The sequence below is a fragment of the Grammomys surdaster genome, unplaced genomic scaffold (genome assembly GCF_004785775.1).
Source record: "Grammomys surdaster isolate TR1022 unplaced genomic scaffold, NIH_TR_1.0 958, whole genome shotgun sequence".
Taxonomy (NCBI): Eukaryota; Metazoa; Chordata; class Mammalia; order Rodentia; family Muridae; genus Grammomys; species Grammomys surdaster.
Genome location: NW_021605377.1, coordinates 9,695,936 through 9,723,328, shown reverse-complemented (window position 1 = coordinate 9,723,328; position 27,393 = coordinate 9,695,936). Strand labels below are relative to the sequence as shown.

The 27,393-nt window shown below is 39.8% G+C and overlaps 1 protein-coding gene across 3 annotated transcripts in view; it reads right to left on the bottom strand.

Moving 5' to 3' along the window:
* The window catches only part of Atp2b1 (ATPase plasma membrane Ca2+ transporting 1), a 105,978-nt gene that overhangs the window by 16,166 nt on the left and 62,419 nt on the right, over positions 1-27,393 (bottom strand). For all 3 annotated transcript variants that reach the window (XM_028783081.1, XM_028783080.1, XM_028783083.1), the window contains exons 3-12: positions 26,617-26,814; positions 19,582-19,836; positions 19,368-19,493; positions 15,871-16,011; positions 13,246-13,284; positions 12,326-12,487; positions 10,749-10,963; positions 8,350-8,592; positions 6,791-7,032; positions 4,773-5,010 (exon numbers count right to left, since the gene is read on the bottom strand). In XM_028783081.1, coding sequence (XP_028638914.1) covers positions 4,773-5,010; positions 6,791-7,032; positions 8,350-8,592; positions 10,749-10,963; positions 12,326-12,487; positions 13,246-13,284; positions 15,871-16,011; positions 19,368-19,493; positions 19,582-19,836; positions 26,617-26,814 — 1,859 coding nt within the window. The remainder of the gene's footprint in view (positions 1-4,772; positions 5,011-6,790; positions 7,033-8,349; positions 8,593-10,748; positions 10,964-12,325; positions 12,488-13,245; positions 13,285-15,870; positions 16,012-19,367; positions 19,494-19,581; positions 19,837-26,616; positions 26,815-27,393) is intronic.

Here is a 27,393-nt window from a genome sequence, read left to right as displayed (position 1 = left end):
AGAAGCTGCAAATTCAAATGGCTTCAGGGCCATGTAGAGAGCAACACTGAGGGAAACATGTTGGTAACGACACACCCAAGAGAAACACTTAGTGAAAGTGTTACTCAACTCTTGTCTGGTTTGGTTTTCATGGCGGAATGAAGAGAGCCCAATGCCAACACAATTATGATTTCAAGAGAAAGGGAAAACTCTTATGTGTGAACACTCTTAATGTGAAACACTTCACATACGTGCATGCAGAGGAGGGAGTGCTGAATCAGTCCTCCAAGCTATGTGTCTGTGACTTCTATTAAAGTCCAGCTTAAATGTAACTTCTCTGGAGCTCCCTTGAACTGAGTACCTAGCTAGACATTTGGCTTTCATTTATTATTAAACATCTCTATTATTTGATACCCCATCATATTCCAGATACTTGTTTATTCATGTCTTCTGCAAGTCAATCCTTTCTCAAGGCAGGACCTTTACTTTGAGTCACCAATGCACTTTCATTTATTTACATATTTAAATACCTAGTAAGTAACTAGAGTTTAGTATTTATTGTGTTATTAAATTAGAGATTTCTGTGGAAATAATTACCACAGGGATGTTTTTCCAGGGAGGCACAAACAGCAGGGACCTGATAGCCAGGATATATAAATAACTACAAACAACTTCAGTTATATATCTAAGGTTTACATTGTTATTTTCCCCACGCTGGCCTTATCTGTATCATTGTCCTCCACACTCACTGAAGCTAATATTTACGAAGTGCCAGGTACCATTTGAATGAATGTAGTAATGAATTCATTACTGTTTGGATTCTGCTTTTAAAATAGAACTTAGGGTGGGCGCTGGTTCCCACTACTTCAGAGTTTAAGGGGTAGAAGGCATGACAAGATGTAGGCCAGTCAATATTTAATTATAATGAGATAAAGACTATAAAAAAGTTCCAGGTAGGTAACTGTAGACAGGAACAGCAGACAAGGAACTGCCTGGCGCCACAGGACACAGGATGGAGAGAATAAAGGATGGCCACTGGTGATGATGAAGTTTCTCTCTCAGGTGACTAAACTATTCTGACTGTAGTGATATCTGCACAATTATCAAGCAAGAGAAGGACCATTAGACTTAGAACTGTATGCTACAGGAATAATATCTTAATTAAACTGATTAATAATGATAAACTAATACTTACCTTTCTGCCCACCAAACAGAAAATGTTTCTAACTTGCAACTCACACACTGCCTCCATTTTGAAAAGTAAGGTATTTAAGCAAGGTGACATATCTTGTTCATGAAAACTAGGTTTGTTCTGATTCCTGATTCAGAACTGCACAGGCCTGACATCAGAGGAGCTGGCTCACACACATCCTCTTATCCCATCACTCCTGCATCCATCTTATCTTGTACAGAAAGGTCAACTAATCCATTAGAAACAGTGGTTCTCAACCTGTAGGTCACAACCCCTTCGGGGGATGTAGAAAGAACCCTTTTACAGGGGTCACCTAAGACCATCAGAAAACACAGATATTTACATTACAATTCATAACAGCAGCAAAATTACAGTTATACAGTAGCAATGAAACTAATTTTATGGTTGAGGGTCACCACAACATGAGGAACTGTATTAAAGAGTCACAGTATTAGGGAGGTTGAGAACCACTGGTAAAAACAAAACAAAACAAAAAACAAAAACTAGACAAAAAGACCCCCCCAACCCTCCCCAAAAAACAAAAACCCTCTCCATCAACTAAAATACCAAGAATATAATGGAGATAAAAAGACTTAAGTTTCTCCAACAGACAAAGTTACAAATGTCTTAACAAGTATTCTATTAGATATAATTTAGCTGCATGTCAATGCACAGAACTTTGCCTGGTTTTCCTATGACGAAAGTTTGGCAAAGATCTGGATGAGACTCATAAAATAGCAAAAACCACGCTAAAGTTATCTTGATCTCTCAAACTGCAGTTTTGTTTCACTCTTCTGACATGGTAATACCCTCTACCCCCCAACAAATTCTGCAAGGTAGTGATGGGCTCCTCTTCTCCTGTAAGGCTTCTAACTGGCTCTCAGTCTCCACCTGTTTCTCTGGCTACTTTCCCTAAGTCTCTTTATGTCTCGTGAGTAATTTTTCCAGCTTTCGACTATCTTGTGGCTTCTAGGTCCAGATGCTCATGTGACACACACAGGATGTTTCATATACCTCAACATGATCAAACACCAGCATACTCAAACCCAACACCCCTATTACCCCACCCCTGAAGTATCTTTCATTTCATCTTCTCTGTCATGACTGTAGTTCACGTGTTGCTGGAGATGGGTGTTACAAGTTTCACTGGTTTTCCCACTTCTGTATCTCTCTTTCTAGTCTTAAAAATATTTTAGCACATAAATAATATTATAATATCTAAACTTTAGAAGAAAACTTTAGAGGGCTTACAGTCTAGTTAGGGCATGGACAAGCTTATCTCCTGATTCTTTACACTGAGCAACATGCTGGCTTCCTTCCTGTCTTTAAAATAGCTCAGTACTATTTTCTCACCTGCAGTCCTCTGTACATTTTGCTATTTGCCTGTATAATGACTATTCCTGGTTGTTAACTTGACTACATTGGAATTAACTAGAACCTGCATGACTAGGTTCACCTGTGAGGGATCTTTTCTGCTGAGAAGACCTACCTTTAATGTGGGTCACATCTTCTGCTTGGCAGCCTATCTACAGGACACAGAAGAAGGAAGCTCGCTTTGCCTGCTTGCTCTCCCCGTCCCACTGGCAAGTCCGTTCCCTCACTGGCATTAGAGCCTACTTCTTCAAGATCCTGGCATATGCTGAAGGCTAGCCGTGAGAGCCAGCCTCGATGACTGAACAACTAACGGATTCCTGGACTGGTTGATAGACAGCCATTGTTAGACTAGACAAAGCACAGCCTGTAAGCCAGTCTAATAAATCTCCATGCTATATAGATATAGATTCATTCTGTAAGTTCTGGTCCTTTAGAGAACCATGACTAATATAGCCTGGAATGTTCTTCTTGCAGCTATTTATATGCCTGGCTCATAGTGCGCCACCATATTTCATTTCAGCTCAAATTCTTAATATGGTCTTCCTCAACAACCTTATTTTATGACCCCTGCATAGCCTTTACAACTCTTATGCTCTTGGAAGTCCCACGTAATGTCACCTTTCCATCCTCACAGCTGTCCCCTCGCCCACTTAAAATGTAAGGGTTATGAGCACAGGACAAGTAGTATTGCTCCCAAATCCTGTCCTTGCCACTAGTTACTGCCCTGGCATCTATCCTCGTCCCCGTCTGCCTGTTTCCTTCCCACTGGTTGTCTATCTAGGCATCTATCCTTGTACAAGTTGGGTGTTTTCTTCCAGAATACAAAGTCTCTGACTTTTTAGCTCACTGAAATCAGTATTTCCTGTTCTCAGACGGCTGCCCAGCATCACAGGTTGAATAAATTATGTGACACAACCATTAAACAAAAGTAGTTCTTGTGTTGTTCCCTCTTTGCTTAGATGTACTTACTGTGCTGAGTTCCTGCACCCCCTTCCATAGCTCCCTGAGTGTTAAGACTCAGACAAGTAATCAATGTTTAAGAAGTCCTATTTGACCCCTGCAAAAGCTTAGTGGTCTTTCTAACTTTTGTTTTACAGAACTGGGGTCTGGAGATACTACGTCTGTTACCTACAGTTCCACTGCATATCTCAAGCTTTCCCTCTTTCTAATCAGAACAGTTAATATTCCAGTCACCAGGTGAGCACTAAATAAAGTTACACGTGAAATGCTCTTAACATATATCCAGAGAAAACTTAAAAGGATACTAGTGCTTTAGATAAGGTTGATACCCCATGGTCTCTGCACAGCTAGCAATGAACTAACATCAAGTACTGTGTCCATTGTCACTCAAGGCACTGACTTCTTTGAAGCCAGGGACCAGATATCTAAATTCTTTCTGTCTCTAGTACCTAGAACAGTACCTGGGATATACTTCAAAACCAAAAAGTCAGAAAGTAAACACAAATTTAAATCAATTTAAAAGGACAAAATCTAGCACTTTCTGCGACCGGTTATGATAAATGTTTAAATTTAAGTTAAAAATTCAGTTTTCTGGAGCTGGAGAGATGGCTCAGAGGTCGAGAGCGCTGGCTGCTCTTCCAGAGGACCCAGGTTCAATTTCTAGTTCTCACATGGCGGCCCACAACTTCTGTAATTACAAATTCTGTAGAATTTGTCTGTAATTCTAGTTTCAGGGAATCTGACACTCTCACAGAGACATACATGCAGGCAGACCACCAATGTACATAAAATAAAATTGAAAAGATCTTTTAAACAAATTAAGGTTTCTAATTATACCACTCACACCTCAAGAACATAATAGATACACATAGCCAGTGGCTTTTGTACTGAGAAAAATGAGACATTTCTGTCTTCATTCAATGCTTTACCGTATGGTCCTGGTCTGAAGAAGGAAACCTCATCATCTAAACGCACTCTTTTTAAGTTAATAATCGTCAACTGAAAAGTGTGCACAGTTAAGGCACTGTGCTAGGTTATGGTGTTATAAACTCAGGGCAAACCAGAGAAGCTGCCTCACTGAATAGCATAAAGGGTGATGTATGCTAACTACATTATTACTGTCACATTGCTGTCATTTCAGTCATCTCTGGTTCAGTGTACAAAGATCACCAGCACCAGGCGTTTTAGTGGAAGACTGATTAACGTGATCAATGGCTAGATTCATAAAGCATGGGTCTCTGCATAATCAGATGGGACGTTTCACCACCTCAGGCCTCACGGGATCTTCAATCCCCACAACCGCGATACAAGTAAGACCGGTGACGACATCGTTCTCGTTATCCCACTCCGGTTCTGGCTCCCCAGCGGGGAAGTCTCTGAACGCTAGGCATATAGTTCTCAGGCCTTCCGATGCCATGGGCTCAATCACAGTTTTCACAATGTCATCGCGGTCTCTGGGTCGGAATACTTTTGCCTCACCGTTAGCACTCAAGATTTTGAAACACCTAGAAAGAAACATTGAATGCAAACATCAATAACTAACAAAAGTAAGAGTTAATGCCATTTCTGCCAAGTGCAAGGGCAGGAGGGGAATCACGGAATCTGATATCTGGAAAGCAAGGAATCTTACATGTTGCCTTCTATAGACTTCTTCACTCTCTTTTTACAGAACACTCTTCCTGTGTATGGGTCTTACTTACGATTCTTAACCAGTTACCTCAGTCATCTCTAAACTCTCTTTTGGAAATGCTATTCTTAAAACATTTTCAGATTCCTGAGTGGTCACATAAAGTATTTTCTCCTTTTAAATAAACAGGATAAAGTCAATCAACCCCTTACCTGTGAGGTCATTTCATCACATGTACTGTTTTAGCCGTAAAAGAAAAAAGAATCTTTTTGTTAAAATAACACAACAGGTGTTTTATGAGAAACATTAGGTCAAAACAGTTTAGTTTTTAGTGATGCTAACCCAAAGCTTCCCTCCCTGAAGTAAGGAGTGAAGTCATACTGTTCTAGCCACCTCTCTTGTTTGAAGTGCTTTTGTGTGGTTCCATGGGAGTGTCTGCTAAACCCACACCTTCTGGTCTGAATGTTTTCTGAGGCTTCCCATCAGTGCTGAAATACTCTACTAGATGCTTTAACCTTAGCATACAACACCAAATGTCACCAGCATGGCATGTACCTGACATCAATGTTACCCCAAGTAACTCTAAAAGTTTGACCTGAACACTTGCTTCTTCATCCGCAAGGCAACCATCATCTCCTGAGCCCACATCCCTTCCCCTCAAGTGTACACGATACGTTCATTCCTTTGGATTCCATGCTACTTTCCTCCGTGGCTCTCATCTCCCAGCTAGGGCTACTGCAACAGCAGCAGCCGCTTCCTCATCAGTCCCTAACACCAGACACTCCTCTCCCCCCGCCCACCTTACTTCTTCATTCAAGAATTACTTTCAGTCACACCTTTTGTGCTTCTGTCTTTTAAACACGGTTTTAAAAATAAGGTTTCATTAAGTCATGTTGCCCAGCATCTAACTTGTAATCCCCACGACGTTCAAATGCTGGGATCATATGAAAGGACCACCACACTTGGCTCGCCATCACAGAGCTTCGGTGAAAAACTGCTTTAATGGTATTACCTGGTTCAGTCACTCTTACCTGCTCAGTCTCAAAGCAGAATGTAAACATTACAGGGAGTTACTGTAAACCTACCTCCAGTCAGACTCTATAAAAATAAGTACACACGCTGCTTTACTTCACTCAGAGTTACTCTCCGCCACCCCCTTTTCTAATGAAGGAAAGTGGAAAGTAAAGAGGAATAAAACTCTGCCTCAGATCTCAAAGCTACTTAGTTGCAAGGTAAGTCAATGCCTGATTGACTTTGATTTAAACAACAACAACAACAAAAATCTCTTCTCTGCCATTTATCTGCTATCAAGAAAGCCAGAGATAGAACAGGTTTCTAACCTGTCCTATTGACATCACGTAACTGAGTGTCATGTGCATGAGAGAAAGCTGTTGTAGTCCAGGTCTCACAAAACCATGAAAGTGTAGCTCATTTAAATTACCACACTAAATACGATGGGCTTATTTTCCCTAGAGCAAATGGCTGAGACGTAAGAAGCTAGGGTGCACTGGACAAGGCTGAACACAGTAGGCCTATCTGGATACCAGAAAACATGCTACAAAGCTGTGCGATGCCATCCAAATGCATGATGCTCCTAGCAACCACACAGAGGTGTCCTGTATGCGACGGTCTCACTCATCGGACCCCTTCGTGCTTACTTTTTCAGAATTATCTCAGAGGCACCCTTGCTGAAGATCCGGAAACTTCCATCTGAATTTTTCAGGACTGTGCTCATGGATTTCCTAACAGAATTGAAGGTATAGACTTTGTACAATGCTTCTTCTGGTATTTCATTTCTAACATCTTGATAATCCCGTTTTAAATCCAAGAGAAATCCCAACAAGGCACATTCTGTTTTATTACCCACATGACGAGGTAATCCACCCTCTTTCTCTGGTGGCTGTAAAAACAATAAATAAATAAACATTAAAAGCTACATTTATCTTGCTTCCCTATAAGAAATATTTTATTTAAAATGCAATACAGAACATAACCTTCTGAAACAAAATGATGTTTAAAATGTCTTATATTATGAGAATTTCGAAGAAAGGCACAGGTAAGGTAGAAAGAATTTTGGGGAAGGGTGACATGCTTTCCACCTAAGACCAGGTAGTTGCTAGTCAAGTGAACTTCTGTCAGGCTTTCCAACTGCTATGGTGGTGGCTTCAGTAGCTATAAACGGGTGTGCTTAAAGACTTCTAATTAAATGACATAAGATGCATGTATCTTACAGTTGATTCCTCCTCATACACAGTAGAACTTAACTTTAATTCCATTTTCTTTTCTCACTTTTATTGTGTATTTTTATACTAAGGAATTCACAATAAGGTCCTTATTTATAGAAAGCAAAAGCTCAGACTTCAAATAGTAAATGGCAAGACCAGGTCTAAGACCAGAATCGCCTAGTTTTCTAATCCACCCACTCACCCATGTTTTCATTAGCCAACTTGCAATATAATTTTTGTCCACAGGTTTAATAAGTCACTAGACAATAAAAAGTCAAACATACATGTTATGCTTTCCGCTTAAATAAAAATTTAAAGCTTGCAAAGTTGAAAATAACTTAATAAAGTTGTCACAAAAATCTATGATTACTTTATGAGCTTTTAAAATGCCTAAAGACAACTTTATGGGTAGAAAAAAAAAACCCAAGCAGGACAGCTTATATAAAGTATGCACTGACAGTAATTCTCAAGAGCCTCTAGAAATGGATACTGGTGTTCTCCTGTGAGACAGCTAGGTCTTTTACAACATGGACATAGCAGTGATAATTTAGTACAATGAGTAGTGGGCTGGGGATGTGGAGCGGGGGTAGAACACTGACCTAACAGGTACAAGGCCCTTTGCTGTATACCCACCACTGTAAACAAGAATAAAATTAATTAAGAACATAGCCAGGCATTCTGACTGTAAGGCTTCAAAATTTCTGAATAACAGAAATTAAAGATAAAAACAAACAAACAAAGAAAAGCCTACAAGTGTGGGTTAGGGGTTATGGCACTTGTACACGCCTAAAACCCTGAATCTGACTCGTGGAACACCAGTAAACTCAGAAGGAAAGACTCACTTCCATAAAGTGATCCTCTGACCACTACAGGGGCTCCATGGCATTCATACCCCCACGAAAACACAATGATAATAAACAAGCAAACAGATCTTATAGTAAGCATACTATAAACACAAGCATTTCCATGCAGGTAAATTAAAGCAACCTTACCAATATTTTTGACGTATAAGCACAATTCACAGAAATTCCTGTTACCAGATAGGACAGGATATTTGGTGGGATGGCTTCTGGTTCCGGAACCTTTTTATAATGCTTTTCATTTATGTAAGCCTGAACAACCGTCATCCTGTTCATTGTCAGGGTTCCCGTTTTATCTGAACAGATAGCTGTAGCATTCCCCATGGTCTCACAAGCATCCAGATGTCTCACTAAGTTATTGTCCTTCATCATTTTCTATAGTGGCAAAGAAATAAAATGAAACCACAACCCAAGACAGTTAAACTACATAGAAAGACAATCATGATATGGCAATGATAAGATCAATTAACATTAATATAAACACAGCTTAAAAAGTACCAGCTTAATATCAGAAGGATTTTAGAATATTTGACCTACCCAAATAGGCCAAAGAGAATCCTACTAGCAATGGTTTCAAGTATGTTACTGATACATTACATAATCTAACAGAGATCTCAGCATCTATATATAATTAGGTACAACATGCCTCTGATATGCTTAGTGAAATGACTTCCACGGCAATCTTACTATATATAGGTATAGTGATAATCGTGGTAATGTAGGATAAAGGACTAAGTTTCACGAAGCAGCAAATAAGAAGACCCCTTTTTGTTTTCCAACAAAAACAGAGCTTTAGTCAGACAATATGAAAACTCGTGAGTATGAAGCTGTTTGGGTGGCGGTTGTTTCCCTCTACTTTTCCAGGCTGAGTTAACATTCAAAGACTTGACCTGGTCATTTTCACTAATCCTAATGCTGGGAGTTTTCACTCTTCGGATCAAAGCGTACGTCACTGCTTCCTTTATAACTAAAGAGGAGGATGGTTGAAAAGACGCCAACAGTTTTTACAACAGTGACAAAAGGCATTTAAATTATATACATGGTGGAAATTATACCAATTCACTTCCAAAGTCCCCCTACCCATAACCAATTCACAGGAGAATATAAAAATCCAGTTTTTGAATAAACATGGAAAAGAGAAATATGTACTTCCCAAATTTACGTATGATCAGAATGTGGAAATAGAAAAGAATGAAATCTGCAGATAAGGAAACACGTTCAATTTTACAAAACACTGCCAGGAGGTATGAGGACCACACCATAGTGAAAGGAACAACGCTGATGACGTTAGGGCCAAGCAGACGCTGAAAGTCAGCTTAAAGGACTCGAAGCACAACAGTCTCACTTCTCTATTCAAGGAACATAAATCTTCCTGATCAACTGAAAGACTAACATCATTCAAGACAGCACAAAATGAACTAATGACAATTTTGATAAAATCAGTCTGTCTAAAAAAAAAAAATCTATATTCTAATTATTTCTAATCATTTTAAAGCATTAAAGAAGTACAAATAGATGGTTAAACTGTTTTGTAACACCTTAATATATTAAAAATTTTAAATTATAAAATCTGTGTTCAATGTCTGAAAGGAAATAAACAGTGGGTACTGAGAAGGTGGCTGAGTGGTTAAAATTGCTTGCCACCAAGCCTGATAACCTGACATGGATTTCTGGGTCACTCATAGAGGAAGAAAAGAATCCACTTCTGCAAGCTATCCTCTGACTTACACATGCACACCGTGTGACACACAAACATGAAGACACAATAAATTAAAAAAAACAAAAACCAAAAAACCCCCCAAAAAAACCTCAAACAGTTAGCCAAACACATTCTTATGACTGGCCATTTGTAAAACATTCGGAACCCTGAAGGGAAAATGTCAGCACAGAAGCTATGATTGTTAAATTCTCACCGTCAGGAATGTTGTTGAAGGAAAAACGCTACCTAACTTCGCAAGTTACAAGGGCAGCACTCTTCTGTTAAGAGTAGCCTGCACCCCATTATGAAAGGCAGATCTTAGATGGGATGTCTTAAGACCAGCGGGGAAGGTTGTACCAGAGGGACAGTGGGTGGGGCAGATGGACACAGTGAGCAAGGGCCAGAAGGAGCAGGGCTTTGTGAGCCACAGGAAGGGAGTCAAAAGATTTTACACATGAAAATAATAGCTGAATTGTTTCTCGAAATATAAATCTGTCCACAAATGGAAGACTTCCTTGTAGGAAGAGCAAAGCAGAAGTGAGAGAGAGGGCTCAGCAACTGGGCCTAAGAAAAGCCTACTTGCTCTTGTACCATATACTGAACTGCACACACCCTGAGCTCAACTTTATGAATGGATGGGAGAGAGGGTGTGAGGAGACCTCCCAAGGCTTCTGCTCCTCATGAAGTGAACTACTCTCTGCACAGACATCCTGGAATCACTGCCTGCATCTTTAAGGCAATGGAAACCCACCACCTTCCAGGCCAGAAAAGGATGTGTGTGTTTTCTAAATCAGCTTTAAACAACACGGCTACTTAACTATCCCTCACTAACCTTGACTGAATAAGCCAGTGAGATGGTGACCGCTAGTGGAAGGCCTTCCGGCACGGCGACCACTAGAACTGTGACTCCAATAATGAAGAACTTCACGAAGTACTGGATGTAGATTGGTGTGCACTCTGCAAGCCATGGTCTTTTCTGAACCCAGAAGGTATCGATCACAAAATATAACACTAGGATGATAACTGTGATGGCGGACATCAGCAGACCTGGAAAAGCAGGAAATGGGACAATTGTTTAAGTATGACAGCTGCTACCCACTACCACTCTGTAGCAGCACTGTACGGCTATTCTTATAACCAGCCAAGTTAGTTCTTTCTCAATTTTCCTGAGCAGCTGTTATCCCCAGGGTGTACTGACTCATCACATCTGACACCCTTCAGACTTAAACTCTGACCCCAGAGACCTGTGAGACAAGCTTTTGTGATTCTGTTATAATGAGCTTTGTCTAAGGTGGAGACAAATTTAAGAAGCGAATACAAGTGACTACCCACAGGTCAGCGTAAGCTGCTGCTCACTATGTTCGACGAATGTTCTGAGAGATGTTGGGAAGACGGGTCAACTTAAGAGTCTTGAAATTAGATTAACTCCATGTTTTAAAATATACACATAAAATTACACTACCTGGATCATTTCCTAAATTATTTTTGGTCTATGTTCACTGATTCATTAATTAGGAAAAAGCAGTGTTAACTATGTATTACAAAACACTGAGCCCCATGAGATGTATCAGATAGTCTCTTACAAATGAGTATTAAACACGAATCTCGTCTAATATCTGAGTCCAATATCCTACCTAGTCGCTACCCAACACCCTCACCATGAAAGTTCACCCCTTCCAACAGTATGAGTCAACTGATACACACGCATATCTGCTATTAGGGACTACACCTATTGAGCATAAGCATAGGCTGCTTCACCGATTCTACTCCTGGCCGTTCAATGATGCCGTCTGCATGACTCTCATAATGTATGTGCTTTCTACACAGCATCTGCCAAAAGGCGGCAATGCTGGCACACTGCTTTACCATGGGCCCTCCATTACTGCTCCTCTGAAAAGCAGTGCTGGTTCCACAGGTACTGCCTAGCGAAGGCAGCATTTTAGTAAATCAGCTTCACAATTATGAGTGTTTTCAGATGAGCAAAATTCAGAAAATACATTTTTTTTTCCCACAGACAGCCAATAAAAGGCTGAGCAGAGTGCGTGCTGAGAAACTTTCAGTGTTCGATAATCTGCTAAACGAACCCCTGAGAGCCCTTTAACATTTCTAACCCTAGAAATCTACAGATGGCTGCATGGATTTGTCAATTAGGCAAATTTGGACACTAACTTTAACCTGACCACGATTACCTCACCGTCAGGAGGAGGAAGGACAGGTCTGCTGTAATCATATTGTAAGTCTACAGTAATTCAAAAGGCCCTGTACAAAGTTAAAGACATTCTTTTCATATCCTTTATGTCTGCAAAATGACGATTTCCAGCCCTCGATGTGGCAAAAGACACTTTTAAAACAGATACCCGTATGTTAAAACTAACACCCCTTTCTTCTGTCATTTCTCCCATGTCGTACCTGCTTTGCCAATCTGAACAGCCAGTTTCGTAAGTTTTCCTTGTAACACGGACTTTTCCTTTTTTGGCAGATTTGCTTTCTTTTTGTCTTTCTCATCACCATCTCCTCCTTCCTCACTTTTCAGAGGCTGCATCTCCATGGCTGCGCCATCTTGGGCTTTTGCTAAGTTCAGAGAAAACACAATTTTGTTGTATTGTAAAGGCATGATAAACTTTTTTGAAACTCTTTCTTGTTTTTTTTTTACACAAAATCAGTTTCTGATAGAAAAAAGGCTGAATTATAACATTTAAGTGTAAGTGTGTGTGCACGCGTGTGGGTGTGTGTGTGTGTGTGTGTGTATTGGGGGTGGCTACCCAGAGGGAATAAGACAACAATGAGATTAGCCTGTGGCACTGTTCCAGATGTTAAGGATATCACATTCAGTGACAGGAATGAAGCATACACAGTCCTTAAACTAAGAACTAAGAATACTAAATTTCTTTCTTTTCATGTGATTTTAGGTACAAGCTTATATAAAGACTACAGATCCCTCTCATGTAATTTATGATCCAATATAGAATATTATATATGATTACACATAGAAAAGCAAGCATATGTTTATAGACTTTTAAATGTAATTTACACTATACAGAATTTCAGGCTTTTTTTCTACCAACTATTTCATTTCATGTATGTAAAGTACTTTGGAATCCTTCTGTGGAAAGCGACCTAAGCACGGAACACGAATCATAATCAACACCCTCTTAAGACTGTATAGACGGCATGGCTACAGCACTGGTCAGAGAAGTTAATCCACGCTAACACGGTTTATGTTCTCTGTCACATGCACCCTAATTTTGGATAAATACAGTACACAGCGGATCTATTTTTGGAGGTAAAGAAAACAAGCTAACTGTACTTTTTTATCTTCCTGAATTTACCTTTGTTGCGATTCTCAATGGCTCCATCTTGTTTCTTATCTGTAGGAACAAAACGGGAATTAAAGCTTTCCAAAAGAAATGAATACGGTCACGCTAAATTATGCAGAGGTAGTTCACATTTCTATAAGAGAATTGTTACACAGTGGTGTATAGGTATACAAACAGAAAACAGCAGCTTGCGGACCCTGTCAATCACTTCCTAGGTCTTACCGTGGGGAGAATACTCCACAATAGTTTAGGGTGTGCATACTGTATTTCTGCATAAGGCTTTATTCTTTGATAAGTTATAATAAGTCCGAATATGGTGTAAGAGATCGTCAAGCTAAATACAGACATAACCCTGAGAAAGCAGAAAAAGAGAGGATGGAGGGAGGAGATTCTATAAAAAGAAAACAGGCATACAGGAGCGCTCTGGTGGGAGCGGGAGTGAGGAGTGCGGAAGGCAAGGAGGCAAGCGAGGAGAGCAGGAGCGTTAGTGAGCGGAATGATATACACAGAAAGATGACAGGTCTGAAGCAATAATCGAGGAAGGGCAGGCTTCGCTGCTTGGAACAAGTGAACCAGCCTATTTTCTTCCAGCGTCTCTATCGAGAAGAGCATCTTCAAGCAGGGAAACGTGGAACAAATATGGGCAGGAAAGAACAGAAGCCTGGGAAAGATGAGGCGATAGTAAGAGAATACCTGGCTCCTTGCAGGGAGCTTAGGTTTGGAGACCAGAAAAGCACATTCCGGGCTGGCAAGCAAATGCACAGGACACGGAGACAAGTTAGCCTGTGTCTGATTAGATGCCAAAGCAGGCAAGATATGAGAAGGGTTGGAGGCAGGGAAGAGGAAGAAGTGAAAAATAAAAACACAACCTAAACGACAGTTTTGATGGTAATTCCTAGGGCCAGTCCAGGCTGGACTGATAAAGACGGGTAAGACCTTTGGAACAGTATGCATTAGAACAGTTATTGTTGGTCAGTAAGAACAGTCACCAGTACACTTCTTATGTTTACAGGAGTCATTGATGTAAGACTCCTGTATGTGAGGACAAAGAGCAGAGGCATCGATCAGACACTTGCTACCTGATCATGTTACACCACCTCCACGAGGTTCGCTTTCCTGACAGTAAGAATGAAGGCAGATGAAGACGGGGTGAGCAAAGCATTCGGCAACCACTACCACCATGTTCGAAGAAGCCTCTGGTGGCTCACCTAGGGCTGCCCGGGATCACACTGGATGAAGGAATCTAGAATACTGTGAGCCACCTTCGACTTCAGCTACAACTTTCTATCTGCCCACCCCCAGTGTTAGGAAATGGTCTCAGAGACTGAGTATGCCAGTAAGCTCTCTACCACAGAGCTACACAAAGAAAATCTCAAATGCGTTTTGTGTGAAATAAGAACTTCATATAGAAAGACAGTGCACAAAGAACAAACAATCCACCCAACCTGTTTTGTTTTTTGTTTTCGACACAGTTTCTGTGTAGCCCTGGCTCTCCTGTAACTCACAGCGATCCTGCTTGCCTCTGCTTCCCTATTGCTGGGATTAAAGGTGTGGTCATCAGCTCCGCAGCAAGCCAGGTATCACGCCTGTATACCAGTACTTTGAAGCAGGACAAACTCAAGCCAGTCTAGGCTACCCACTGAATTCAAGACTAGCCTGAGGCAGAATGTGAGACCCTGCCTTAAAAACAGTCTGAGTGAACCTGCACCACCACTGTGGGGTGGACTCATGGCTCTATGCCCACCATCATAAACCACAACAACAAACTTCCCCAAAAAACCAACAATGATATACTTATGAGAGATTTAGGGTAAGCCAAAGTTTCAGCCAGGCATTTATTTTAGAAGATCTTAAAATACTCTTGTGAGAAAACAAAATACTGGCTTACACCCTGAAGCAAATTAAACAAGTCCAATGGTTCCAGGACAGCAAACTGTGGTCATGGCAAAAAGAAAGGGTCCCGACAGGTGCCTCTGAGTGAGATGGATGGTGCAGAAGATACCAGCATATAAAGTACAGGAGGGCCTTCTACAGTGGCACACCCAGAACTACATTCTGAGGTGTTTCTTTGTGTAGGTCAGTTTGCTCTAAGATCTTTGTGGATAAACTCTATGCTACCAAAGTCTGCAGAAAGATCACTTGGAGGGATAGCAGGAACAGTCAAATGAAAGATGTGGACACGTAACAACGAGGTCTAGCCGCAGCCCGTGTGCACATGCTGAAGTGTGTGCACACAGTGGAGCACATGAAAGGACAAAGTGTGAAGACTGAAAACCCGGTGAGAGTACAATGCAGCTCTGGCTGAAACAGGAAACTAGCAGAGAAGGAGAAAAAAACAACCAGGAAGCCGGAGCTCAATTCATGTTACTGATCACATGACCAGGAAAAAATAAGATAAAGCCCAGGCTGAAGTACTAAGTTTATACTGTCTCTTCCTGTGGTGGAGGGGACTGATGTACTAATGAAACCCCTCAAGGACTATTATTTTGTTACTTGAAAGTGAATAAGGCAATTAACACCTCACGGACATTTTCATATCACAGTCTCAGGAAAGAAAACTATTTCTGTACGAGTTTTCAAGATTCCCAGTTGCTGTTCTTGCAAATAGCAATTCTTACAGCAAACTGCCACACCTACTTTTCTTTTCTTTCTTCTTCTCATCTTTCTTTTCTTCTTCTTCACCTCCAGCTCCAAGTAAGGTGAAGATAATTCCAGTTTGAGAATTCACACCTACAGCAGTAACTACCATTCTTCCAGAACCTTCCATTACATGAGTACCTAGAACAACAGAGATCTTTGTAAAAATTATAATAGGTTTCCTTCCAACTACTCAATTTCAAATTTCAGTAATACTTTTAAAAAATAAACCCAATATTTAATAAAGCAGACCAACATTGAGTCTTAAGGCTTAAGCAATCTGTAGTTTGTCATATATGAGCTGATAACTTTTATCACCAAGTAACAATAAACAGGAAAATGATAATACATCAACTCCTTGTATAAAATACATTAGAGTACGCATACTTCATAAAATGTACTATAAATAACAATTCCCAAAAAAGTCTATAGATGAAAAATTAGCACATTGCTTGGAATGTGTGGGTATTCAGTGACGTCACTATTAGGTATTAAGCAAGTGTAGGACATGAGGGATAGTATTTAATAAATACATTGTTCATACAGAAATGCGCTTATAACCACAAGTTCACAGCACAAGTGTATTCCCATACTTAACCTCACAACTTCTATCTAGGCTTCCAACTCAGTCTGCCAAGATTACGGCCAAGCTCCCTAACTAGTTTTTCTGCCTCCCTAGCATATCCTGGTATGTTTTACTATTCCTACCATGTGATTTAACATCCCTGTTGGGGGTTACCAATTTCTGACTGGACACATTGCCTAGTCAATCAAGTTGGTCTTGAGACCAACCAACCTTCTCGATTTTCTTGTCCACAACTGTAACATACTATTCCGACGCAGACAGGTAGCAAACACAGACCTCACTGAACTCAGTCCATGTCCTTTACAAACAATCTTACAAGTATTATTATTATTTTCTAGAAATGTGGCTACAGTTATACGACTGTTACAAACAAGTTAAGGACTTAATCGAGCTCTGTCAGGATATCGATTAATCGCATACCACAACCAATTTGCTTACTGTTCTCCAGTCTCTGCATGACTACTTCTTCAGCTCTGTCCACAAGGCTACTGTGTGCACTTCAAGCAGTCGTGTGGACTGCGTTTTCTCTTTTTGATTCTGAATTAGTTGTTCTTTACAGCTATCATTTGTTTGTATTTTGTCTCTCAGTTCACAAGCTTCTGCAGGCCATGGCCTACAGCGTTCACCACCTTCTTCTATGCCAAGGGTAATTTGCTACAACAGACTCACGTACTTACTCCAGTCACTAGGACTCACACTGGCTACAAATTACTGGGTAACTTATCTAATGCATACTTCTGAGGTCTTTGGTTTTTCTGGCATAGTAAAAAAAAAAACAAAAACAAAAAAAAAACCCTCTACATTCTCGGTGTTTTACTAATTACTGCGTCCTTTGTCAGTGAAAATACAAGGTAAACACATGGAATTCAGGAGAATAATATTTATTAAGTACATATAAAAGACAATTTCTCTGAACAGTTCTGGCTCTCTCTGGATTTCAGTTTTTAGGGTCTGTTTTCCCTTAGTCCAAGTCTGCTAGACTGTTAGCAGTCAATGTGCTCAGGAAAAGTAAACAGTTTTGCTCAGGTCCCTATCCCACCACTAACCAAACACGCTTTTAAAAATCTAAATTTAAGAAGCCAAGAACAGCAATGAGAGATGGCATCGTGAGAGTAAATTTAAAAATAAATGCATGTTATGGTTTTTAGTTCATTTTTGGAACAGGGGAATAAATGCAGAGAAACTTTCCCACCCGTACTGTGATAAGGGACTGTGCAAAGTTTATTTCCATCTTTCTTTGAACAGGGAAAATTTACAGAGTTCTCTCGGTATCTTGGCATGTTAGGTAGGATAGGGAGTGTATGTAAAGCTTGCCAATCATTTTTGTCGGAGGACTAAAGCTTACTTAAAGGGACCATCCTGAAACAGCTAAGCACTATGTAAATAAATTACAGGTACATAAAAGTCTAAGAAGCATATTTATCAAAGGCATCACAAGGTTATCTCTATTTACCCAATATGATGGCCAATGAGTCTATCTATGGTGGTAAGATTATGACTGGGACACTTTCTCTCCACTTTGGAAGGAATATGGTTCTTAACTGGTTAACAATGATTTTTGCTTCTTAGAAACATGGCAAAGAAGTAGTAAGATAATTACTTACAGGTGTTATCCTTATACATCCAAGATATACATCCTCAGTATGGATTTAGTACATCAGCAGAAACACTCAAAGAATGTACACTCTTAAGAAGCCTAGGGTATTGACAAATAGTATACAAATCTTGATTTTTTAAAAAATATTTGTATAATTGACAATTACCCTTTTCATAAATGAATATAGTTATTCTTGGTTACTGATTAGTTTTTTGTTTGTTTTTGCAATACATCTTTTCATCATTATTACAAATTTTCAAAAGATAATGGTTCTGGTCTAAAGGTGTGATTAATAACTTAATTTCTGTAGTTATTATAAGTTTGACTTTGGTTCAGTAAAGTCATGTTCATTCTATTCAAATACAAAGCTCACCAAGGCCTGAAAAAAAATATAGCTGCTAAGCTATTAAACAGTCATTAAATTTTAAATCAGCGGGAATCTTCGACTTATAAATCATTAGCATTACATGAACATCTGCTAATGATAATGGAAATAGGCTAACATTTGGCTTCCTGGGCACCAATATAAAATTTAATCTAACAATATAATTCTGACAAATAATTTCATAAATGCTTTAAAGACTACTATAAAATTAAGAGTAGGGCGTCTCAGAAATTTAAATGTAAAGAATGAGCATGTTTCTGCAGACAACCTGTGGCATGCCTGTTTCTTTTATTTAATGTTTCAGAAAGCGGCTTGCCTTTTTTGTATCGTCTCTCCCAAATAACCTTAGTTGCCATAATGACTCCTGGTCTGACCAGGAGTGTCCTAAGCAGACATCTGTCTACACTATTCTTCTAACAGCACTCTTGCCTGTGCAAGCCCTTCCTGTAACACGTACATTCAGATTTATTCCGACTAGGAGATATGAATGTTATTCCAGTATCCCTGCTGTCAGTCACTCATACAACCTGACATCACAGTTCACATTTCTGACTAATTCTCTTACCAGTTCAGTGAGGTAGTTGATTGTGCAAACTTACAGTTGTATTTAAAACGAAACTAACCCGCTCTTTGCAAATCATCATAGAGTTCATTTCTTTGTCTTAAACCTATAATCACTCTTTAATGTTTTACTTTTAACAGGCCAAAAAAATGTTAAATATTAAATAAAAATGTTTAAAAGATACCATTAGGCTTATATTTAAGTTTTGACATTAACACCATCTTTCAAATTTCTTCACTCTTTGGACTCTATCTTCATTTATGAAATACAGTTGTTTTCCAGGATCTGCAATATACCTGTCCTTTTTATAAAAATCTCTGTGGCCTCTTAGTTTTTAGTAATATGCTCCAAGTTTATAAATCCGTACCTGACAGAAGTAAGGGATCTTTATCTAGAGACTTCTTAACATGATCAGATTCACCAGTCAATGAACTTTCATCAATTTTAAGGTCATTGCCTTGAATCAGTATGCCATCAGCTGGAAGAAGATCACCTGAAAGAGAAGGCAGTGAGATGCTAAACCATCCGCAAGTTCGGTCCAGCTTTGAATCTTGCAGGACGCAGGGCTCTGCTTGGCTTACCGTACTTCACTTGGGCAATGTCTCCAACAGTAATGTCGGCTACAGGGATCTGGATGACCTGCCCACCCCTGATGACGGTGAACTTTTGTTCCTGCTCGATTCGACTTTGCAAGCCTCGGAACTGTTTCTCCTTACTCCAGTCATTGAAAGCTGTCACTAACACCACACACACCACTGACAAGAGAATCGCAGCTCCTTCAATCCACCCCGTTTCTCCTTCACCTTCTTCTTCCCCGACTGAAACTTCTCCACAAACTATTCAGAAAGAAACAAAATGGCAATTTTAAAAACCGAGTGGATATTTTCAGTTTCTCACTTGCTCAACTTGACTCAGCACTCTGACCCTTCTACTAAGGTACAGAACCATGCTCTGCCAATTTCAAGTTCCCCACCTTTAAGATTTATAAACTCAGGCCATATAAAGCAGTCCAGATTGCCAGTTACACGAGTCAGCATGTGGAGAAAACCAAACTTCAGCCTGAATAGAAGTTACCCACATATCCCTACAGTATCTAGTGCTTTGTTCCAGGCAGATCCAGTGAAGTTAGTATCTCGACTTACACAGATTTTCAGCTTTCAAGTGCCTGTCGGCTATAGCCACACTAGTTTATAAAGTACGCAACAGTGTGAAGTCTAAAATGCACACACCATAATTATAAACAGCTTTGTGGCTGAAACTGCCAATGATCATCTGAGCCTTCAGAAAATCCTAAGTTTTGCTGGTGAAGGAGTGTGTGCTATTCTGCTAACAGTGGCTGCTGTTCTATCAGGGTAGTGGTTGCTGAAGGGAGAGGCAGAAAGCAGCAGCTTCCATAAAGAAGCCATAAAAAAATGAATAAATAAAAGGCAGGGTCTCAGTATCTAGCTCTGGCTGGCCTGAAACTCATTTTGTAAACCAGGCTGGCCTGAAGCTCACTATGTAGATCAGGCTGGCCCCAACACACACAGAGATCCATCTGCTTCTGTCTCTGTCTTCCTGGTGCTGTGATTAAAGGTTGTATTACTTAGGATATATATATCCTCTCACATTCATGGTCTCTTCTGTTATTGTTACATGCGTATACATATACATATATACAATAACAGAAGAGGCCATGAATTTGAGAGAGAACAGGTGTATGGAAAAGTCTAGAGGGAGGAAATGGAATGGAGAAAAGATATCATTATTTATAAACCCTTTAAATAAAATAAATAATTAAAAATGGTAAGTTAAAATAAAAGCCGAAAATGAGGCTTGCCCCGTCAGATGAGTTCTTTTTGCAAGTTTCCTGGAGCATTTAAGGCTGCTTGGGACCATTTCATCAACAGGAGAAGAGTCACTTTTGAGGTTGAACTCAATCCTCTCATTCTCTATCACTAGATACATACACTATTCTAAACCTCTAAGCCAATTCCACCTTAAAACACTGCTTTCTTTGCTTATCCAGTAACTGAGTCATATGTCCAGGCTGGTAGCCCTAAGTCCGTCACATTCGGCCCAGTTACTTCCTCTAAGGTCCAGGACCACACAGTCATCCATGTAGGTAGAACCTGCAGCCTCCAGACACCGGCTAATGGGGATGCGTTTCTCCATGAGGCCTGAAAGATTCTTCATGTGACCTACTGGTGAATTCTTTCCTTAGGTTTTCAGTTCACTTTCCTCTGTCAAATCACCTACGGTATCCACAGCCTTAGGAAATGTATTTCTTGAAGAAAGATACCCAAAAGACAATATTACTTCCTGAGTCCATGGGATGTAGAATAGATCACATATAAGCAGATGTGAGAACATTCATTTCACCACCCATCTTCACTGGAGCATTTGGGTGAACGGGTGCATTGTTACTAACAGTGTATGTATGTTTGTGTGTGTAATTTTTATATAAAATACGAATATGATAGCATTTATATATGTGATTTATTTATATATATAGTCTAAAAATGAATAACTATTGCTAAACCATCAATGATCATCTGAGTTTTCAGCAGCTCCTGCTTTGTGTGGAGTGTTGCTGATGGCTGACATCCATGCGTATATAAAACAGTAGGTACAGTAAACCTCAACAGTGGACTCTGTAAAGCACTGGAATAGATATGCTGTGATCCAAGCTTTGCTCTTGCATTTACAGAATGCAGGTAGGGAAAACTTAGCTCCCTGAGGAATGTGCTGGCTCCCACTGACCACACTGAAGTAGTTTCTCCTAACAAGCTGTTTCATCTGCACTACAAACGGTTTTGTGTGGCCGCTCTCACCAATGACATCACCTCTGTCTTTTGGACAGTGTGCCTCAGATTCTGTACCAGCTCCTGAACCCCAGGTTGTGACAAATCGAGATGGACCTTTGATTTACACCTCACAGCTGGGCAGTGGTGGTGCATGCCTTTAATCCCAGCATTTGGGAGGCAAAGGCAGGTGGATTTCTGAGTTCGAGGACAGCCTGGTCTATAGAGTGAGTTCTAGGACAGCCCAGGCTATACAGTGAAACCCTGTCTCGAAAACAAAACAAAACAAAACAAAACAAAACAAAACAAAACAAAACAAAACAAAACAAAACGCCTCCCGAGTTTCAGAGCTTTCTTCTGCAGTCTTCCTCCTTCTCTCAGTCCTCACAGGACTATGAGGCCTTGCTCTGGTTTACACTTTGGCTGACAGGAATGTTGTGGGTGGCTTCATCTTCTATCCAGACCTCTAAAACTTTCTCTGTATCAGCACTAGAGCTGTTCCACTTGGTTATCATCTGTGCCCACTACAGTAACATTTCACAGTTTCCCCTTAAGAAACTTTCTTTTGCACTTACAATGTGGCTGTTTAGCATTAAGAGGCTGCCTGCTATGAGTACAGATGGCAGAGAAAATATAAGTGAAAAGTTAAGGATGAAATACACTCCATTATTCATAATCAGTTCTATTACAGTGTGGTCACAGTTTAGCTACTTGTCTGCTCACCCATATCAACACCTACTGGGTGGCAGACACTGCTTTAGGAAACCAAGGTAGTTAGGGATGAAATATGGAATTTCAGGTAAGATATCAACAATTAGGTATCTGTAAGTTCATGAAGAAAACCAAACATAGTTGTAGATTATAAAATAAAGTGAGGTTGACTAAGCCAAGGAAGCTGCTCTAAGGTCCCCACAGCATGTCACATGGTCATGGGGGCCACCAGCATAGAGACCAAAGGGAAGAGAATTTCAGGGAGAAACTGAAGTCAGTAATGATATTCCAAGGCAGATAAGAGCAGTCTGAAAAGGATAGGGTGTGATTCCTCCGGGCCCTAAATCCATAGAAAGGTCATGGAGCTAGTCCTTGTTCTTTGGAGCTGGATTGTACTCAAGTCTAAAATCGATCCAGTGGCCCATGATGAGCCTCTACAAAAATGACAAAAGGCCACACATGCAGGGAGTCTTTGTTTTTACTTGTTACTGTGTTGCTATAGAGCCCTTCCTGCTCAGTGTCCCCAAGTGTCGGGGCTACAGGTGTGTCCCCACTGCTGTCCCTGTCAGCATCCTTTCCTGAAGCTTTGCTTTGGGCATTTACAAATTCACCAGAAGGGATATGTTCTTTGGAATACTACATTATGTCTTCTGAGCCGAACTGAAATGTCTGAAGCTACTGGGTGGGATAAAGCTGAGAACAATACTGAAAATAAAACTGAGTAAGAGAGTAATTCTAGAAATGACTAAGCATATTCCAGACCCATGCAGAAAGCAAAGAATCTGGAGTGTGAGGTTACTGGGCAACGGCCAGTCTTGGAGAGGAACATGTGACAACCTCAAGAAGAGGGAGAGTCAGATCTACCTGGATGAAGTTAGTAAGCACATGCAAAGTATTTTCAAAGCTATTAGAACTCAGCTCTCAGTGGGCACAAAGCATTTTTGTAAGACGACGTGGAAGCAGGAGGATTTATTTAGTGTTGTGTTGAGGTTGCTCTGATTCAGTTACCGGAACTTGCATTTTTAATTATTTTCAAGCTGAAGAAATGATCACACTATTGCAGACAACAACAAATTGAATGAATTTATGATTGACATATGTAAGATAGCCGCCACATGCTAATAATAAGAGACAAACTCAATGAATTAGTTCAAGTATGGATTCAAGAACACATGAAGGTCAAAATACCATGCTGAACACTTCCGGTAACCCAGAAACAAGCTAAGATACTATCCAAATGAAGCACCTCAGTTACTTTCATTTATTTACTAAAAGCATAAAAGCAGAAGATAGTATTATCATTTCAGCAACGCCTCTGAGACTCAATACGAACTTGGTAAGTATGTTTTTACAATATAACACCACCAAGGAAAACCATGATAGTAAATAAATAAATACGCCAAAATTAAGTCAATGAAGACTTACAGTTACTTCTATACAAAACAATAAAAAAATTAATCTTTCTTGTTTTATTCTTCAAATTTCTACTTTTGAAATTATACATTATAAAGATACAGTTGCAAATACATAAAATTAGATTTACCACTTAAAGGTATTTGTTCAAATTTTTCCTGAAAGGGTAACCGCAAAAAATTACAGACAATATAAAAGAGGTTAAGGGGTAAGGAACTGTGAAACAATCATGTAATTATCAGTTTTAATTGAAACACATCTTTATCTCTAAACTACTGAGTATTTCAAAGAAAACATGAAACAATGAGATATTTCATATACAGTTCCACTCCACATCAGCCACAATCACAATGATCTTTGACAGACAGGAAGTAGCACAGTATCCCTAGAGGTAGAGACCCTTGCCAGCTGGTGACCACTGCAAACTCAAGCTACAGGGACAAAGAGTAACAAGATCAAAGGTGCAAAAAGTTTAACGCTTTCAATCCCACTGTAAACACATTTTACCCAAAGGTGTCCTCCTGGAGATAGATTCAAATGAGAGACACACAGTCTACATTCCACCGGTATCTACCTCAAGGCAACCACTTCATTTTAAAAACTCTTTATTTAATCATCTTTAAAGACTTACTTTGTCAAAGATCCCATCACGCGGGCTGTGACACACTGGACACAGACACAGACACGAGACTTCAAGCTCTCTTTAAGCCCGAAATAAAAGACAGATTAAAATGAGAAGAGCCATCCCATGGCTCCCATGAGAAGAGCGTGGGCATGTGTCTGCAATTCCAGCACTGAGAGGGTAAAGCAGGCAGAGGACATGAAGTGGGGGCAGTCTGAGCTACACGGCAACAGTGTTTAAAAACAGAAAGTCCCACTGTTCTCATTTCATTCAAAATTATTTATGTGGAGATGGCGGAGTTACTGACTTCCCATCTGCAATAGGCTTATACTCTAAATTTCATTAACGAAATATTTGGATTTACCAAGAGTGAAAAAAAAAAACCATGGTCATATTTAAGGTGATGGAATATTTCTGTGTGCGTATGCATGTGTATGTGCATGTGTGTGAGTGTCTGTGCGCATCCAGGTCAACATTGGGTGTCCTCAATCACTCATCACCTTATCTTTTTAGACAGAATCTTTCATTGATCTTGACGCTCACTGATTTTGCTAGGCTTGCTGACCTATGAGCTCCAGGCACCAACCTGTCTTGTCTTGCAAAAAAATAAAACAAACCACATAACTTTCAACCATGGTACAAAAACCTAGGTTTCATCAATAAGTTCTAGTGGATTGTGAATATTAACAGGCTTTAGGGTAACCCTAGATTATCATCTTAGATGTATTCAATGAGCAGAATTTCTATCAAATTTGAGGGGATTTCTAGGGGATCCTATAAATGAAGTAGCTTAGATGCCAGGAAGGCTGGCCCTAGACTTTGTTATCTGTACCGGTGATTCTGATCTAGGGACACTTTTACATTCCTATGAGACAAGTTACAAAATCTGGATGCATTTCTTTGGTGCCTCAATTGGAGGAACTGTCCATTGAACAATGAGGACTGGTTTGGATCAAACTTTAATAGTACATTGCTAGGAAGTTGTGTTCTGTATTATGTAACATAAACACATATATTCTCTGACTGAGTTGCTTAAAAATCAGTAAGATGTTCACATAAGCCCTAGGTGCACCTTTGTAAAATTTCTTTGTATCGTTACATAAACAGCTACTAAAGCTACCAATATTTTTTAAATTAAACTCTTCATAGTGTAGAATGCCTAAGAATGAAACTTCAATGAACAAAAAAACCTTGGAAGGGTCAGTCTTTTGACACAACATACTATAGGCTGATTTGAATATAGTATCCAAATTCCCAGGCTAGATTTGCTAGTATATAGACTATAGGAATCATAGTATAACAAAGCCTTTTAGAAGGCAAAGAAGACTTTGAAAGGATAAGTGAAAAGCACAGATTGTGAAGAGCCCATCAAAACTGTCTGTGGATAGACACTGAAACCGATCTGCCCTCTGTATGCTACACTTCCTCTTGGGTCACAATGTTCCCCACAGACTGAATCCCCCTCCCCCAAATCCAAAACATTCAAATATCTGAAACTTTTTGAGCACAGACACGATGCCACACTGGAAAATTCTAGCACGGAAACTGTGAAGAAAATTCTTTAAAATATTGTATAAAATTACCTTCAGGGAATGTGTATCTGAGCCATGAATACATGTGGCACTCGGACAGGCCCTTTCCCCAAGAATCTCATTATATATGCATTTTGCAAATACTCCTGAATCCAAAGACAAGAAATCCAACACCTAGGTCTCAAGCATTGAAGGGTATTAAACCTGTGTGTGAGCATTTCTATACAGAGTAAAACAAAATGTAAAAACTTGAGAAAGCCCCGCTAGCAAGCTGTATCATACATGTGTAGTGACCAGATGTGTAACTATGTCCACCCAGTATTCATGCACAGATGAACAATTAAACCGTGTCTCCCTCAGTGATGCAGGCAACACTGAAACTTGTGAGTTACCATGAAAATCACTTTGGATGATAGCCTTGAAGTGATTAGGACAGAGCCTATCACACGACAGTCAATGAATGATCTCTGGCATTCCTCTTCTTCTTACTACATATTAAGCAAACATGCTGAGCTAGCCCTCCCCACAGAACCCTCCCCGCTTGTATTTACTTACGTGCATTATCCCCTTCCGGAGGTTGATAAAAAGAAAGGCCCAATGATACTATGGCTGCAATTTCTAGTATAATTAAAGTGACATCTTGTAATGCTTCCCATACTAACTGAAGAAAGGTTTTTGGCTTCTTAGGAGGTATAAAGTTCTTTCCAAACACTGCTTCTCTTCTTTCTAAATCTGCAGGATTTCCACTTAAACCTGATTTAAAAAAAGAGAGAGAGAGAAAACAAGTTCTGGTAAAGTCTGAGGACTTGTAAGCGAGAGTATCCACTTTACACAAAGCATATTAATTTGTTCCACTTCAAATTGTAAGTCACAGGACAGTATGGGAATGTTTATCTTTGTTCTTTTTAGTCTAAACACACAGAGTTTATAAATCAGTGAGAAACATACAGAGGTTTACTTGAAGCACACATTTAAAGTAGCTAACTTAAGAGTGGGTCACATGGGGAGTTAAGGGGAAGGCCCTGGTTGGGTCACATGGGTAGGCAAGGGGAAGGCCCTGAGTTTGATGCCCGGCAATGCAAGAAACCCTTTTTTCAACGGCTTCAAAGTTTTCACCATTACTTTATTTACTTTGTTTCCTTTGACCATACTTTTTATAGACACCAAGACATCAGAACCATTTATGTCAATTTGACAGTTTTTTATGTTAAAACTAATTGCTTCTCTGGTTTTAGGAATGCTTCCCTTTAAAGTGGGGGACATTTTGGTAAAAAGGTACAAGGCAGATTTGCTTTAGGTATCGAACGTCAGCTAGCTAATCTGCAAATCAGC